The 17,420-nt window shown below is 39.4% G+C and overlaps 1 protein-coding gene across 5 annotated transcripts in view; it reads right to left on the reverse strand.

The window, feature by feature from the left end:
* Positions 1-8,591: 8,591 nt before the first annotated feature.
* The window catches only part of ARNT2 (aryl hydrocarbon receptor nuclear translocator 2), a 274,848-nt gene continuing 266,019 nt past the window's right edge, over positions 8,592-17,420 (reverse strand). For all 5 annotated transcript variants that reach the window (XM_043983353.1, XM_043983352.1, XM_043983350.1 and 2 more), the window contains 2 exons: positions 11,703-11,839; positions 8,592-9,441 (listed from right to left, as the gene is read on the reverse strand). In XM_043983353.1, the coding sequence (XP_043839288.1) occupies positions 9,376-9,441; positions 11,703-11,839 (203 nt within the window). In that variant the 3' untranslated portion in view covers positions 8,592-9,375. The remainder of the gene's footprint in view (positions 9,442-11,702; positions 11,840-17,420) is intronic.

A 17,420-nucleotide genomic window follows, 5' to 3' on the forward strand; every position in this document is an offset into this window, starting at 1 on the left:
GACTTCAGTCCAGGTACTCTTTCCACCGAGACACCAATCTGCTGTCTGGAAAGCATACTTATTGCATAATATATTTCAAAAACACTTTTGCTTTGCATTTGTTTATTCTTGGGAATGATAATGTTTATATAATGCTTTGTTTGCAAATAGAGACGCACCAAATCAGATATTTAGCATAGGAAGGGACCTGAGCAAGATTCATTTGAAGTTTTCTTAGTCTGCAATAATGACAATCTGTAGTTCACCCTTAGTTTTCTTGACACCATTATTTCAACCAACATTAGTGGATAGGTGGCCTAATGGATAGAATTCCAGGTCTGAAGTCAGGAAGACCTGAGTTCAAATCTGGCCTCAGACACTTACTAGCTGTCTGACTCTGGACAAGTCACTCCAGCATGTTTGCCTCAGTTTCCTCATCTGTAAAATGAGCAGCAGAAGAAAATTACCCTGGGCAAATCACTTAACCTCTTTCTTCCTCAATTTCCTTATCTGTAAAGTGAGGATCATAATAGCACCTACCTCCCACAGTTGTGAGGAACAAATGAGAAAATATTTGTAAAGTACTTAGCACAGTGCCTGGCAGATAGTAGGTGCTTAATAAATGTTTAATGGCTGAATAGATTTATCATATCCTACTTCAACTAACTTTTGTGGAATCTTTACAATATCTCTGGAATCTACCCCCTCCCTTTACTACTACCATCCTATTATGGGTCCTCATCTCTCTTTTCTAGATTATTTCAATGGTTTTTCACCTGATCTTTGAGCTTTCAATTTCTTCCCTCTCTAATCCATTAATCTCAGTATGGTGAAAATGTCTTTGTAAATGGAAGCAGCAGGCATGGTGGATAGAGAATCATGAAAACCTGGGTTCATAAACTGGTTCTTTGACCTTGGGCAAATCACTTACCTGCTCAGTGACCTAGACAAATCTCTAAGACCCGATATTATAGACAAGGGATCAAAATGCATTGGTGGAGGAGGTTAACATACAAATTGGTATGATGAATACAGGTCTAGAATTAAAGAAAAAAATATTCTGGAAATATTGCTTGTGCTATATGACTCCCCTCCTCAAAAATCCTCAGTCTAATTTCCTTAACCTAGCTAGACAAAGAACATCTTAGATTTTGCTTTCCATTCCTAGAACTTCATACCAAGTGAGAAATTAATAAATGGGCTTTTATTCATGTATTCATTCATCCAGAGAAACGTTGGAACTCTACCTGGCACCATCTCTTAGATTAAAATAATGTTAGCTTTTCTGACATTATATGGTGATATGATGGATTTGGAATCAAACAATCAGCATTTTAGTCGAAGCTTTGCTATTTATTGCTAAGACAAGTCATTTCATTTCCTTAAGTCTGTTTCTTTATCTATTTCTTTATACATAGCCCCTGAAATCTCCATTGTCTCAAAAACTCTCTTTACCTAGGTGACCATATAGGAGTCCCACAACCCTTCTGAGCCTCTCTCTCTCTCTTTTATTGGCAGGGCAATGAGGGTTAAGTGACTTGCCCAGGATCACACAGCTAGTAAGTGTCAAGTGTCAAGCGTCTGAGGCTAGATTTGAGCTCAGGTCCTCCTGAATCCAGGGCTGGTGCTTTATCAGCTGCGCCACCTAGCTGCCCCCCTGAGCTTCTCTTTTAAGAATGAGAGCATCAAGGTAGATGATCTCTAAGGTTCCTTCTACCTATAAATCCTACATATTTTCTCATTTTATAAATTAGGAAACTGAACCTCAGAAAGGTGACTTGTGTAGGGTTTACTAAGCTGGTTAGTGGTGGAATGCCCTATATACAATGTTTGCTACAGCCCAAATTATTTATTCAATGTTCCCTGAACACTGAATATACATTTCTTTAGCCTCATTTTGGATCATTATTCTCTCTGCTTGGAATCCCACCTTTCCTATCCTCTCTATCTACAAAGGGCATTCTAAAACTCTTGGTGCCTTCCTAAACTTCAGTAGACTTTGGAACACCCTATATATATTCTGTTCATTTTTTGAGACACTGATCATATCCCAATAAGTTCATGAAGACATGCCAGTATAGAATGACCTTTTCTGCTGAACCATTTCAACAGCTACTGTCTCTATCATTCATTTGGCATTTAATTATGAGCAATCTAGTGGCATCTCCTATTGGTGTAATTAATTATTAATTAAATCTTATATTGTTATTTAACTTTTCCTACATGCCTTATTTCCTCAACTAGACTGGCTCTTTGAGGGCAAGGGTTTGATTTTATTAATCTTTGCAATCTCTCATAATGCCCAGCACAGCACATGTAGAGGGTGCTTAATAAAATTTGTTGATTGATTGACTCACTGGATCTTTAAAGTTATACCATGTGTAGCTATGTTAAATGTAAACAAATAGGAAGGAAACCAGCATTTATTAAATGCCTACTATGTGCCAGGCACTGTGTCAAGTACTTTACAAATATTATCTCCTTTGCTCCTCATGACAATCATGAGAGGCAGGTGCCATTTTCAGCCCCATTTTAAAGTTGAAGAAACTGAAGCAGAGATTAAGTGACTTGTCAAGGTCATGCAGCTAGTAAGTATCTGAGGCTATATTTGAACTCAGGTCTTCCTGAGTTGTTAGTCCTTAGTAAGTGCCTTTTCACACATTAAAATGCTAACCTGGGTTCACTTTAAAAATATGATTTTGATAAATTGGTCTCAAAGGGAGAACCAAAATGTGTAGAAGCAATAGAGAGGCAGATTTCAGCTCAGTATCAGGAACTTTCTAAGAATGAAATGTCTCATAGTGGAATGGACTGCCTTGGAGGGTAATGACTTTCCTTTCCATGAAGGATTCTTGAGAAAAGGTTAGATAGATGGCTATCTCTCAGGAATTTTATAAAAGGGATTCCTTGGGGCAGCTAGGTGGCACAGTGGATAAAGCACCAGCCCTGGATTCAGGAGGACCTGAGTTCAAGTGTGGTCTCAGACTCTTGACACTTACTAGCCATGTGACCTTGAGCAAGTCACTTAACTTACCTCATTGCCCCGCAAAAAATAAAATAAAATAATAAAAAAAGGGATTCCTCCATAAGTGGGGGTGGTTTGAACTAGATGACCTTATTTCAATTTTTTTCTCTAGTATTTTAAGGTTCTGGGCAAACATTAGTATTGTGCCAAGGATCTATGAATGTGCTCCTCTCTCCTGCACATTAGCTACCTGAAAGGGTTAACTGTAACATAATATGATCCCTGGAAGATATGTCCTTAACCCTTGTCATTTGTCCTTCATTCTCGAAGAGGACCACAAAATCAAGGTGATGTTATGACTGGAACTGAATTGGATTGAAGTGAGGAAAGACTGTGCAAAGTCAACAGCCTTACTCTCTCCTTCAGAGCCAACTGGGTCCAGTGGCAAGATATACATCGGAACAAGATCCTGGGATGTTTAAGGCAATTGGATTTGTGACTTGCCCAATGTCACACAACTAGTAAGTGTCTGAAGTGAAATTTGAACTCAGGTCCTCTTGACTCCAGGGCCAGTGCTCTATCCACTGTGCCACCTAGCTGCCCCAAATGAAGGTGGAATGAGTATTGACTAATTCCAAAATAAGGGACAGTCAGATAATCACAGATGATGATTTTTTATTGTTATGAACTTTAAAAAGTCAGTTATTAGTTACACATTTACACAAATGACTTTATAACTGTTAGTCATAAATATAGAACATTCAAGAAGTACAAAGTACATTTCATCCACAGCACAATTCACATCCATATGAAGAATTTAACCAGAGAACTAATTAAGTGCTTACATTGTCCCCTGAAGCCAGTCTGAGGCTTCTTGATTTTTGTTTTTCACAAAGGGAGTAAAGAGATGTCCCATGTCCATGCAGTCCATGAAACCTTAAATTGATGACTTAGAAAATGGGATTCACCCAAATCCTTGGAAATCAACCCGAGCTCAACCATTGCAAAGGCAGCATGACACTGATAAGGCATTTATAATTCAGGGACAGTCTTTTCTTTCCAAAAAGCATACACTTATGTATAAAAATATATGTTAGAACAATTGGGTAAATCCCATACCACCTGGCACCGTGCCCCCAAATCAATTGCTGACAAAGGCAGTACTGCAAAATGTATGTACAGTTTCAGGATGGACTTTCAGGAAAGGAGGATAGGAATGGTAGTGATAGACATATCATCTGGCCTAATTCTGGGGTGTGGGAAGTCACGGCTTTGGAAAGTCATGTTATTCCCTTTGCTTATCAGGCTACATCAGGAAACAGGATCCTGTCTCTAATAAAATCATTACCTAGGAAAACTAAAAGTGGTTTCTGCATCCTAGACACCTATTAGACAGGGTAACTTGGCAAAGCCAACAGGTTAAGTTACTGGTTCATTCATTTCATGGAAATCACTGTAATTGTTGCAAAGTGACTTTGCCACAAGTAGAAAGAATTCATTAGCTCTGCACATTTTCCACTAGTCCTTTCTTCTGGCAAGAGATACTGAATGAAAAATAAACGAAACCACTCTTCTTTACTGCTGGATAAGCAGACTTCAATGTGTTTCCTTTTGGTGAGTGGCAGCAGGGATATATGTGAAGTTGGTTCCCCAGTTTCCTTTTACAGCTTGATAACAACTAACTCATCAGGAAAATCCCTAGCTTCCAAATGTAAATTTTGTGGGCTCTTAACACTGTTGGTACATTGTCAATAGCAATTCCTGAAGAAAGCAACTAGGGCAACTGAAATTTTACAGATAACTAAACAAGAGTGCTGATTTTGGGGTCCCAGAACCTTGAGTTGGCATCCTGGCTCCACCACTTACTATCTGTCTGATTTGGGGCAAATCACTTAATTTCTCCAAGTCTCTGTTTCCTTATCTATGACATACAATGTTTGGACCAGGTAACTTCTAAGGTTCCTTTCAGTTTTAGATGCTAAAAAAGTGTAAGAAAAGGGGAGACTGAAGCTGCATTTTCAATCCTTGGTAACCTATAGAACAGAGAACCAGGCTTAAAAGCCAGTGCTTACATGAAATAGCCTTTATTGATGAAGCAATCATAGTCCCCAGGTAGCTAGGTGGCACAGTGGACAGAGTGCTGGGTCTGGGGTCAGGAAGACTCATTTTCTTGAGTTCAAATTCAGCCTTAGATACTTACTAGCTATCACCTAATCCTGTTCGCCTCAGTTTCCATGAGTGAAATTTTAAATTTTTTCCACTGTAAGATGAGCTGGAGAAGGAAATGGCAAAACACTCCAGTATCTTTGCCAAGCCAACTCCAAATGGGTTCATGAAGAGTCAGACATTACTAAAATGACTCAAGAACAATAAAATAACTCTGCAGAGTTCCCTGTCAAATGTCCTTGTTGATTTTCAGGAGGTAGCCTGCCACCCACAGGATTGACTTTTCTAAAGAAAAAAAAGAAAAATCCCCCTTCTGCCTATCTGAAGGAAAATCATTTAAGATTTAGCAGTTAAGACAAAATAGTTGGGTTAGGAGAAGAGAAGGAGAACATGGGATCCATCAAGATTATAGAGCAGGGGAAGGGGAAAAATTGCTTTGTGCTCTATAGGAAGACTAGAGAAGGTCATCCATTTTACCAAACTCTACTGCCCAGGCACAGAGGAGGGATGGATTGGGAGACACTGGTACAGCCAAAACAGCCTGGGAGAATTCTTGCTTCAAATACATAATACTCTATATAAAATATGGATAAGTTTTTCCTATTCAAAACTAAATGGTCAAACACCATGGTGCAGTAAGTACTTTTCCTTTGCATGCTGGGACATTGATTCTTATTATTTCTATTCTCCTCTACAGCCACAGAGATGAGAGTCGGATTACAGAAAATGATGTTCCCATGCTTAGCTCTTGATTAGGTAAACACTGAGCTAATTATCTAGCTAGGGAGTTATCTAGGTTCCTCATTTTTCTTTTTTTAAAAAATTACTTTCCAGTCATTTTCTAACACTGTAGGTATGCAGGAAAAAATAGAAAATAATATAGTTCAGAATAGCCTATTTAACTTCTTACCATAGAACCAGAGTTCCAGGAGGGATGTTACAGGACTTATTAACTCATCCTCACAAAATGTTTTAATGGAAGAATCTTAGACCTATAGGATTCTTTGATTACTTCTAGATTTCAACTACCTATGCAGTCCTGGTCCTCTCACCTGAAGAAAAGTTGAATTGGCTACACCCTGAATGAAAACCTTTGTAAGACCTGGAGAGATGGAAGCTCTCTGAGGGCAGGGCCCTGTATTATGTATTCTGCTACAGAAGCTCCTACAGTGCTAGGCACACAGCTGGCAGCTCAAGAAAGACTTTTACTGGTTTACGGATTACATTTCCCCCCCCACCCCGGGGCAATGGGGGTTAAGTGACTTGCCCAAGGTCACACAGCTAGTAAGTGTCAAGTGTCTGAGGTCAGATTTGAACTCAGGTCCTCCTGAATCCAGGGCTTTATCCACTGAGTCACCTAGCTGCCCCCGGTTACATTTTAAACATAAACCTGTTTTGCCTTTCGGGTTAAAACCCATCAACGTAATTTTGTTTCATTTCATTTCTCATTTCACTAGGGATCATCAGCATTTTGATCTAAAAGCTCCTAGGCCTCATTTCAAAGGGATTATAATGATGGCTAGCTAAATATTTGAAACTGAAAAGGGGTGAAAAGGGGCAGGTGTGGCAAGTAGAATCTGTTTCAGGATATTCTGGCTCCCTCAGAACGTAAGACATTCAGGAAATTCAGGGGAAGTAATTTGAATCACTTGCCATTTCTCCCAGAAGCATAATGATCCCTGATGTCAGATTGTGCATGAAAGAAGTAATTAGATGCATTAAGTTAGAAAAAATCTCACTATATATGTGTGTGTGATATGAATCTTTCCCCTTTCCCTTTGTTTATATACATATGCATATATATATAAACATAGAAACAGTATTAAATTTCAGAATGTGAACTGGGAACACCAGGTTGCTAATGGTATGAAGGTAGTTTGCAAAACATTTTCCACATTTCATAATTTGCATGAGATCTTAGGGGCTGAGGGCTTACAACATTTCTGAATACAGAAGTCCCAACTTCAAGCAGGAGCAAATGATTTAGAGTTGTAAGTGACAAGGTTTCAGTGTTCTATAACATAATGCAATGGGAGGATCTTGAACAAGTCCCCACCTTGCTGGTAACCTGTGAGCTCAGCCCGCTCTGCATCCAGACAACCCTGGAATGCATGAATTTTTTATGCTCACCGGAATGGATGGGGAAGGAAAGCACAGGCTATTTCTTGACTGACTCATTAAACAATCATTGGTTCATTCAGTCTTCAGAGACTTCAAAGAGAACACATATATTCCTGCATAAGGCTTAACTAAATGTTTTTTTTTTCTATTTGATGGTAATCCTTTTGTCTTAACCATTTGATGAGTTAATATATTTCTTTCATTCTTCCACATCAGGGATGCAAGTGGAATGGGGATTAGATATGCCTCAATAACCAGAATTTGAAATGCTGAAATACTCTCTTTGATTCCTTTCTTAAATCAAAGGGCAAAAACCAAAATCTCTATTAATAAAAACAATCCTGAAGGAAGAAATAAAGCTGAAACGTTGGGGACACAATCACTTACAAGTGATTTTCTACTGCTCCGGGTATTAATTATATATAACACATAATTCAATGATGAAAAATGGAGCAATTTTGCAGGAATACCATGGCTTGGAGAATGAAGAAAATCCCTGCCATGGGCAAAGCAGCAGAGGTTAAATCATTTTGAGTAACAGGAATTCATTTCAACTTGATGAGCTGACTCTCAAGGCCATTCTAGTGGCAAAAATGAGTGGTAACACTTTCCCTTTAGGATTGTTAATCCCGATTCAAGTTAAAGCTTGCACATTTGGAGTGGATTTGTGTGAAAAAATGGTAACACCAACCCAGAGAATCATGGTCAAGTTCACAGCTTATAGTAACATTCACGTCTCTTGAAATGTTCACTGAAAGGGTCCCCGATGACCCTGAAATCCCAAGCTCCAATGATGGAATTTTCAGGAAGGTTGATGCAGTATCAGTGACATCATTCAGTGCTTTCTAGTTTACAGAAAGAAGCTGTGCTCAGCACAGAGCTATTCCTTTGGGGATCCTACTGCTAGATAGAGGCAAGAGATTCTCTTACTGTAAACTATAAGCATGAGAAATAGCAAAAAATTTCTCACCGTGGACAAATTTGGATCTGACCAAGTTATGAGAATCCCGAGTGGCATACAGTTGTCACTTATGTTAGGAAACAGGATAACTGATATGAAAAAGAAAATTCCTCATCCTATGTCAGATGAGCAGACTCTAGAATTTCCTTACTGAGGTAACTTTAGTAGAGTGAACAATTAACACTCATCTTGGTCATACAATCAGTGCAAAACCAGGAACATAAGCATATGCAAATATGTAGTTTCTATCCCACTGAATGTGAATTATCAATTTGCAAGAACACTTCTGAGCTCAGGGAATGCAGAATCTACCACCACAGCTGTATTTCCCAGTGGGACTATCTTCTTTCCCATTTCCCTCCTCCCAACCACCCTCCCATCCCCCCCACCCCCCACCCCCACTTTGGTCTCACATGACAGACACAAGATAAAAAAATGAATCTACCAGAACAGGAAATTCACTTCACACAGCACAATAATACAACGGCACTAAGATGTACACACATTCAGATTTAGTTGTTTTGAGCAAGGCAAAGGAAAAGGCTCTTGGGCTTCATCTGGCCCATGTTAACGGCTTTTGCTTCTCATCTTCAAACTGAGCTAAAACAGCATGACAGACAGAAAAAAAGAAACCGAATCCCCTGCTCCTCTCCCCCCACCCACCCCCATGCCAACAGAAGGTTAAAAGCCAGTATGTTAACGTGGTTTTTACTTTTCCCTGGGTAGTAGGTCTTAGTGCTGGATGTACCTGACCTCTCCCTTGGGGGCTTACTGAATTTATCGCTGATTGTTTTTTAAAAAGACCTGGAGTGTCTCTTCAGAGGTGGTTCACATTCCAATGTGAAGGACCCCCTCAAAACTCACTTCTGAGGCAAAATAAAATAAGATGAAACGAAAAACAATATTTCTACCACTCCCCAGAGTACCATATCTGATAGCCATAGAGAAGCCCAGGCACTATTAATGCAGATTACACGTGAGCACTAAGATGAGGGAATTTCTACTGGAATACAAGAAATTAGATCCCTTTCTTCATGGGTCATATGGTAGTAAAACACTGACAAAGCCAGGCCCCAAGTCAATGGGGATGGTTTCACAGAATGGCGCTGGGAAGAGGAAGATTTCTTCTTTTTATTTTTTTCCTCTCAGATGTTACTCAGAAAATGGTGGGAACATGCCTAGATCAGTAAGTCTTCATTATTATAATTGCCTGTTCCCTGGGTTGGGTCTCCTGGATCGGTAGCATGTCCTGCAGAAGAAGGAAAAAAAAAGCCAAAGAGAAAGCTGGGTTACTTGGTAAAGAACCGGGCAGTCCCAGGAGGCGGCCCATGCCAGATATGCTCAGATTCATTTTTTAAGTGCACAAACCTGGAATTGCTCCACAAGCCTCTGAAAAATTCAGATCAGACTATGGTTTTCTATGGATTGCTGTGGATTTTCCTTCCCCTGGAAACACCTTTCATTTAAGAGCATTACCATAGATAGGTATATACAACTAGTCTGCATGAACAGGTTGAATTTTTTTTTTTTTTTTTGTGAGGCAATGGGGGTTAAGTGACTTGCCCAGGGTCACACAGCTAGTAAGTGTCAAGTGTCTGAGACCAGATTTGAACTCAGGTCCTCCTGACTCCAGGGCTGGTGCTCTATCCACCACGCCACCTAGCTGCCCCAACAGGTTGAATTTTAAGTTGAGAGGAAGGCACAAAACGCCAGGTAGCCTGTGTATGTTGTATATTGTGGATGCTCACAAAGCAACAGATATATAAAGGGGAAAGGGCTAGCATTACATTATAGGATACAATCTATATTTTACATGAAATATAATGATTACAGTGGGCAAATTCTACTTCCAGCTTTATTGTATTTGGTTTCAAACAAATCAGTTAACTTCTCTGTGCCTCAGTTTACCCATGTAGAAAATAGGGACAGAAATATGCATATATGTCCATTCCTCACAGGGCTGTGGTGAGGTTTAATGTTGGTCAAGTGCTTCGAGATCCATTGGAGGACGATAAAGAAAATTACCTTGGAAGCACCCCCTTTGATAGCTAAGGAAATGCTCACAGAAGACCTGGTATGACACTTGGGTATTCTGTACATGTAAGATGAAACTGTTGCCTTTTAATGACAGTAAAAGCAACTGTAGCTGTAAGCATTCATCCAGAGGGACATTGAGTGGCATAGCTAATAATGAAAAAGGGAACCTGAGTAGTTGCCAGAGAAAGGGATATAGTTGTGGAAACCCATGGCCTCATCAGTATGCAAATCATTTTTACTACATTTTATAAAAGATTTAAGAGAGAGGAAGGGAGAGAGACAGAGAGAGACAGAGACAGAGACACAGAGACAGACAGAGACAGAGACAGAGAGACAGAGAAGGAGGGAGGGAGAGAAGGAGAAAGGGAGAGGGGAGAGATGTGAATAGGTAGGATGTCCCAACTTCAAGTATTTTCATTTTCACTGCTGTCCAGGGTACCAGTGTGGATAGGGTATATTATCCATCCAAGGCCAGGCCACACCAAATGGAGACTAAAAGATGAAATGGGAAATGAACAGGTTTGGTCTTAATATTAGGGATGGCAAGGTAGGGATGAGTGCTATTTGTACTGCTTAGGAAAAGATACAAAGTTCATCTTACCTTCTTGAACCTTCTGGAGGTGAGTTTTTTGTCACTGTTGTTGTAATTAGGTTCATTGAAATCAGAAAGGAGAGATCACCATTTAGCTGGGTTATACTCCAAGACAGTGGGGCTACGTCCAGAAAGCCAGGTCAAGTCCACCCTGGGCAAAAGTGATGGGGCAGCCAACATCATAGCAGAGAGTGAAACATCCCATGGAAAAGATGCCTCAATGACAGACTAATCAGACTGTAATATGATTAACTTGCTTAGAAAAAAGGCAAAAGGCTGGGTAAGGCTAGAACTCTCCATCTCTAGCGAAGAGAGAAGAAATGTGAGCTCTTCCCAGGGTGGACAGGCCCTAGCTGCTGGAGGTGATTAAAGCCCAAAGAAGTCTGCAGAAGTCAGGCAAGATTATAGATTACTGTACATGGGGTATAATTGACATTTATTTTTATATGTAAGAATTTTATTTTGTCATATTGGGGAATTCTGAGATTCTGAGTAGAGTTGCAGTTATAACAAACTCATTAAGGATCTACTGTCTTCAGTGTGCTGGGGACATATGAAGTTTACGTAAGACACCACCCTTACCCTCATAAAACCTATAGTAATTAGAAGCATTTCCTCTTTTGATATTGAATAGGTTTAAGGCTTTATTCTGTCATAACAATGTTTAATGAATTCATGTTAAGTACAAAATAACTGGAGTTTTGTTTCCTCTAGCTTTGGGATCCTGGAACTCTCCCCTCCCCCTCCAATTCCCTTTCAATCAAAGGGCAGAGTTATGATCTTGAACCAGGAGAAGCAAAAACTTGAATGCTGCAGCAGGGAAAAAGAGAACAGGAAGCAGATAAAAGTATTCAGTACCTATGAGAAGGTACTCTATTTACCTGGAATACTTCAGTCTGATTGGGCTGCTGATGTGAATGTTGGTCACTGCTCTGCTGATTATGATGCTGGTTTTGCCACTGCGACCAGACCTCTGAAGGCCTCCCTTGAAACTGCCCGCTACTTTGTCCACTTTCAGCTGAAAGATTCCGATGCAGGACAGTTTCTTTAAAATGGATACTAAAGATCTGAGATCTCTAAGAACTACTTCAGCTCTAGTGTTTCTGACAAATCTGAAGAAAAATAGTTCATCTATAATTCAACTTATATACTTGCCACAGAAAGGACAGTCTTTCTCTTTCTCTCTGGTTTAAAAAAAAGATGAAATAAGCCTCAGGTGGCAGATGGGCTGAAGAGAAAGAGAAACACTCTATGTATTTGTGTTCATGTGATGAGAAAGGCAATGCTTCCCCCCATTGCCCTATTATATTCCTGATCTGGAGACCACCTGTCAGTCTAATAGAATGTCTTGAATCTTGATTATCTATTGATCACCTGCTGTGACACCAACAGGCACATTCATTAGTACTGTCTGTGGCAATGTATTTATCATGAGTCATGAAAGAGAGTAATATTTAAACTGGATCCCTGGTTGTCCTTAGGATTGTAAGCATCCTCAACCAGAACTGGATTTTAGGGGTTATGATCGTGAAACAAAAATAACCACAAACCACACTGTCTCCTGAAATCAGTTGCTACTTCATAGGTAAGTCTGTCCTGCTCAGGTAATAGTTTCCCCTTACCTTTTAAAGAGAGTCAATATGAGCAAAATCAATTCCAGTTAGCATTTCTTTGTCTCTCATAGTTGATTGAACTGTCCACTATGTTACCCAATGTCCCCTCTACAAAGACCCACCCAGTAAATTTATCCTTGAGCTTGGTCCCAGGAGAGTTTATTTCTGTAAATGGCTTTGTAATGAGCTTCTCTTCTCCATCAGTGAAAATGATGTAACCCTGCTTTTCCCTTTCTGTCTTAGCTTCCAGGAAGTTTAGAAACAAATTTGGTATCCCAATATAGGAATTACCCTTTTCTCTAATGCCTCATAACATCTTATTTCCTATCCTTCTCTTGGATAATCCTTTTTTAATTCTCAATATTCCTAGTCGATTTAATGTGTTTTTCCCCTAAATGGTCTCAGTTCTTTTTGGTAGCAAATGAGGCGGAAATAAATATAGCATTTATCTGACCTGGCACCAGTTTGTTTAGATATAGGAGAGCAATTTTGCTGTTATACAGAGCAGGAGGTCATGCTTACATATTGTAAGGAACAAATGAACTTTTAAAGTCATTTGAAAGCAAATCTGCTGATTAAAGGTAAATAAGCCCTTGTATTTTTTTTAAAGAACACCTGATGGAGAAAATATGCAAAGTAGCACAATAAGCAGAATTTTAGGTAAATATTTTTTATTCCACCAGGAATTGTTGGTTTATTTTCAACCTTTCAAAGACATCAAAAAGAATCACATAAATTTTTTTTACTTTTTGGTTCAAAACATCACAATAATGGTTTTAAGAATTAGGCTGAGGGGCAGCTAGGTGGCGTAGTGGATAGAGCACCGGCCCTGGAGTCAGGAGGACCTGAGTTCAATTCCGGCCTCAGATACTTAACACTTACTAGCTGTGTGACCCTGGGCAAGTCACTTAACCCCAATTGCCTCAAAAAAAAAAAAAAGAATTAGGCTATCACTCTATGGGCACACATCAGCTAAATATACCCACTGCATTGCTTTGATTGATCTCAATAGGAAATGCATACAATATCTGAAGCATGTCAGTCTTGGATAAGGATGGGAAATGTTCAGGATGAAGAACTACACATAGTCATATCTTGATAAATCATCATTTACTATAGCAACTTTTTTGATTTCTTACTTAGCCTATTACTGGTATTTACAGAATACTACATGGTAATCATAGTACTAAAAAATCAAGAAAGGCTATATGTTATCTAGACTAATTCACAATCATTCACTTACCCTAATACAACAGAACTCTACCATTATTTATGCAAATGATATTTTCACTGAAAAATGTTTGGCGAACTCTAATGATTTTTTTCCCACAATACTGTCTCATGTCTATAAACTTTGCTCACTCTTTCAGAGAATTAAATTATTTCAAAAGGCCTGATTCTGATTCCCCCTGAATTTAGGCCTGTTCACATGGGGAGGGGAGGGGAAGATAAAGTACAACATTTAGTGTGAATGATATGCTGAAGTGGAATTATTATTTGAATTCCCACTGCATTTATGTACTGGGCTGGAATCAGTTACCATAATGAACACAGTTATAATTCGGAATGGTAAGAATTCAAATACATGTGAACCCTGCACAGGGTTCATGATTTCCACTAATCAGGATCTCACTTTCCACTAACCGTGGCAGAGTCAGCTCCCCTGTTGCTGTTTGCTAGTGGGATGGAATTATGCCATGACAAATGGTACTTTACTCTTCAAGAGTTTGAAGATGTTCTCAGAATCCAGGATGCCCCAACCTGTATCTTTGTTGTTGTTCAATTGTTTCAATCATGCTCAACAATTTGTGACCCCATTTGGGGTTTCCTTGGCAAAGATACCAGAGTGCTTTACCATTTTCTTCTTTAGCTCATTTTACAGATAAGCAAGTGATTTGCCCAGGCTCACATAGCTAGTAAGTATCTGAGAACAAATTTGAATTCATGAAGATAAGTCTTCCAAACCCAGTGCTCTATCCACTACGCCACCCAGATGCCCTAACCTGTATCTTTATTGATCTGTTTTTTAGTGGGAAGAACCAAATTGGGTCTTTGAGAACACAGAGTTCACAGTCAAGGCAAATGGATACCAAGCAGTGGGAATGTGGTCTAATGAAATCTGTGCAGGGGTATGAATACTCACTTGTGTGTACATTTGATGGCACAGACATTCCAAGACCAAGGAAGTGTCTGATACAGGTAGTACTTCTCACAACAGTACAGTATTAAAAATCTCTACAGGATTAAGTGCCCAGGGGGATTGTGAGTGCACTAACATCTGGTGACCATCAGTTGCAAGCGCATCACTAGATTATGGCTACAGATGATGACTTTCTTTGGCAATAGCAACTCAAGAAGACTGCCTATTGAAACTTTGGAGGAGCTGTACTCTGTGTCAGTACAGGAAGCATGAACATCAACAAAATCACAGATCATCGAAATCTGATGCTTCTGGAAAGCATCATCTTCCTATCCCAAATGCCCTTCCTTTAAATCTTTGCAGAAATACATACATATATAATTTTCTATATAGTTAATTGAGACTTTGTTGTATGTATTTGTTTTGTATATATTATGTATTATAATTATTAATAGCCAGAACATCTCATTTCCCCCAGTGGCTATAGTTGAGATTTTGGTATAGATAGGTAAACACACAGGTATGTTAACACAATGTGCAGATGTTAACATACATGTATATCAACAGTATATATTAACAAATTTTACATACACACACACACAAATCTCAATTAACTCTAGCCCCTGGAGGTGACGAGGTGTTCTGGCTATTAATAATAACACATGTGCTCTTTAAAGGTCAGCAGAAGACTACCAAGTTCATAGTAAAACTGAAAAACCCCTTTGGTTTTAATCCTTGTTGAAAAATTATTAAGTAGAAAAGAGAAAAAAATAATCTTTGATTCTGCAATATTACAGTGCCAATACTCTGAAACTCAATTATAACCCAACCATTCTGCAGAGAGAGAAGGTAAAAGATTCGGGTAGAAGTTTGTTTTTTTTGGGGGAGGGGGGAAGGGAAGGCCTGATATGACTTCTTTTTTTCTTAGAATTTGCCTCTTCCAAAAAACCAAGTGGAGAAAAAAACTTCTGATGAAAGGTTCTAATGAGTTGAGTTTTCATTTATTTTATATATATATAGTTTTGTTTTGTTTTGTTTTTGCAGAACAATGGGGGTTAAGTGACTTTCCCAGGGTCACACAGCTAGTGTCAAGTGTCTGAGGCCAGATTTGAACTCAGGTCCTCCTGAACCCAGGGCCAGTACTTTATCCACTGGGCCACCTAGCTGCCCCCGAGTTTTCATTTCTTAAGGTATCCTGTCTGTATCCAACCCTTTCTGTTTAGTGTCCTTTGCTTCTTGTTATATGGCTCTGTAGCCTTCCTTGACTGTCTGTCTTAGGTTGCTACCAGAATATCAGAAGCAGAATAGAGCTATCCTAGAGCTGCTGCCAACACAGACTTCCATTTTGGCTCCAAGAATCCAGTCATCATCTCCATCAGCAAGAATGGAAGGAGAGGCAGCTGGAAATTGTAATGGTGTTTCAAGCACCATTTCCTAACAACACACTAGAGCTTGGGTGTCTCCACCAGACTGTGGTAAGACTACCCCCCCCCTTCCCACCGAGAGCAATGTATCCTGATGGAGGTTTGTGGTATCCCAGGGAGCTGAGGCAGTGAGATGGCATGCTCCTTTTTCATCTGGGATCCATCACTGCAACTTTACCCTTGCTGACAGTTTCCCTTTCAAGAGATTCAGCTGATTCAGGAATCCTGCTGACAACCACTAATGGCAAAGAGATTTTTAAAAAATGCTTTCTTGAAAGGCTCACATCTCTGAGGTTCACCCTCAGAGATCCCATCTGGTTGCATCTAATTGGATGAGGTCACCGTGTGGAATAGCAGTGGCAGTGAATAACAAAATAGTGAGATGGTGAGCAGGGGCCACCACTCACTTTTTTGGAGTGGTCCTTTTATTGGTATAGGAAACCTACAAAAAATGAGAATCAGCTTCTGTTTTGTAACTTCAGAATCCTAGAGAATGGTCTGAGAAATTGTAACTTGTCTAGGGTCACAAAGCTGATATGTGTCAGAAAGTTAGGACTTGAACCCAGGTCCTCCATACTCCCAGGCCAGATCTTTATCCACTATATCTTGTTGCCTCTCTGTGAGCCCTCACTTTTGACTATAAACACCATCTTGACATAAAACTCATAGCAGGCATATGGCAAGAAGTGGTGCTCACAATAAAGATGAGGACCTTTCCAAGAGTTATATCCAAAAGTGTAAGATTATCTTCAAAAATTTAGCATTGGTAGCTAAGTCTTATAACATCCCCTACCCCTTGCTACACACATGCCAGACCCCAAAGGCCCATTAAGTATAAATAGCTCATTATTTTACTCTTGGTTAAATAATTCACCAAAATATTTGTACCTTATATATTTAGGCTATTTAGAACTCATTGGATTTCTGTAGATAGTTATTCACATTATTTAACCCCACATTTGACTTGGGTACTCTTTCTAGACTTAGCTTCAATGGCAAACTCTTCCATGGATCTATTTCAACAGCTAGCTGGGAAAACGTAGTTCTTTGGGGGTTGAATGGGCCACTTGGCATAGTACTAGGTTTCTGTAGAAATTTCATGCTCAAATAAAGTGGGCCTGGCTGTGAGGCCTCACTATGAAGGGTTATATAACTTAAGTCAACACAGCCTGATTTAGAACTAAGAGGGGACATTTGCCTATAAAGAGTCCCAGAGCTAACTCTTGAAAGGCTGAGAAATAAATTAGGGTTACAAAAACCAAGTTTCAATTTCACTAATCAAAGATGCTATAAGTCAAGTCACCTCTCCTTTAAATGTATGGTTTTTACCAGCCCCACAAAAACTGTCCAGAGGGGTCTAATGAATGTTCATTTTTGTTTTCTCTTTAATTTATTGCATTAACTTGATGGCATTTGGGCAAT

This window comes from Dromiciops gliroides, chromosome 2 (assembly GCF_019393635.1).
Source record: "Dromiciops gliroides isolate mDroGli1 chromosome 2, mDroGli1.pri, whole genome shotgun sequence".
Classification (NCBI taxonomy): Eukaryota; Metazoa; Chordata; class Mammalia; order Microbiotheria; family Microbiotheriidae; genus Dromiciops; species Dromiciops gliroides.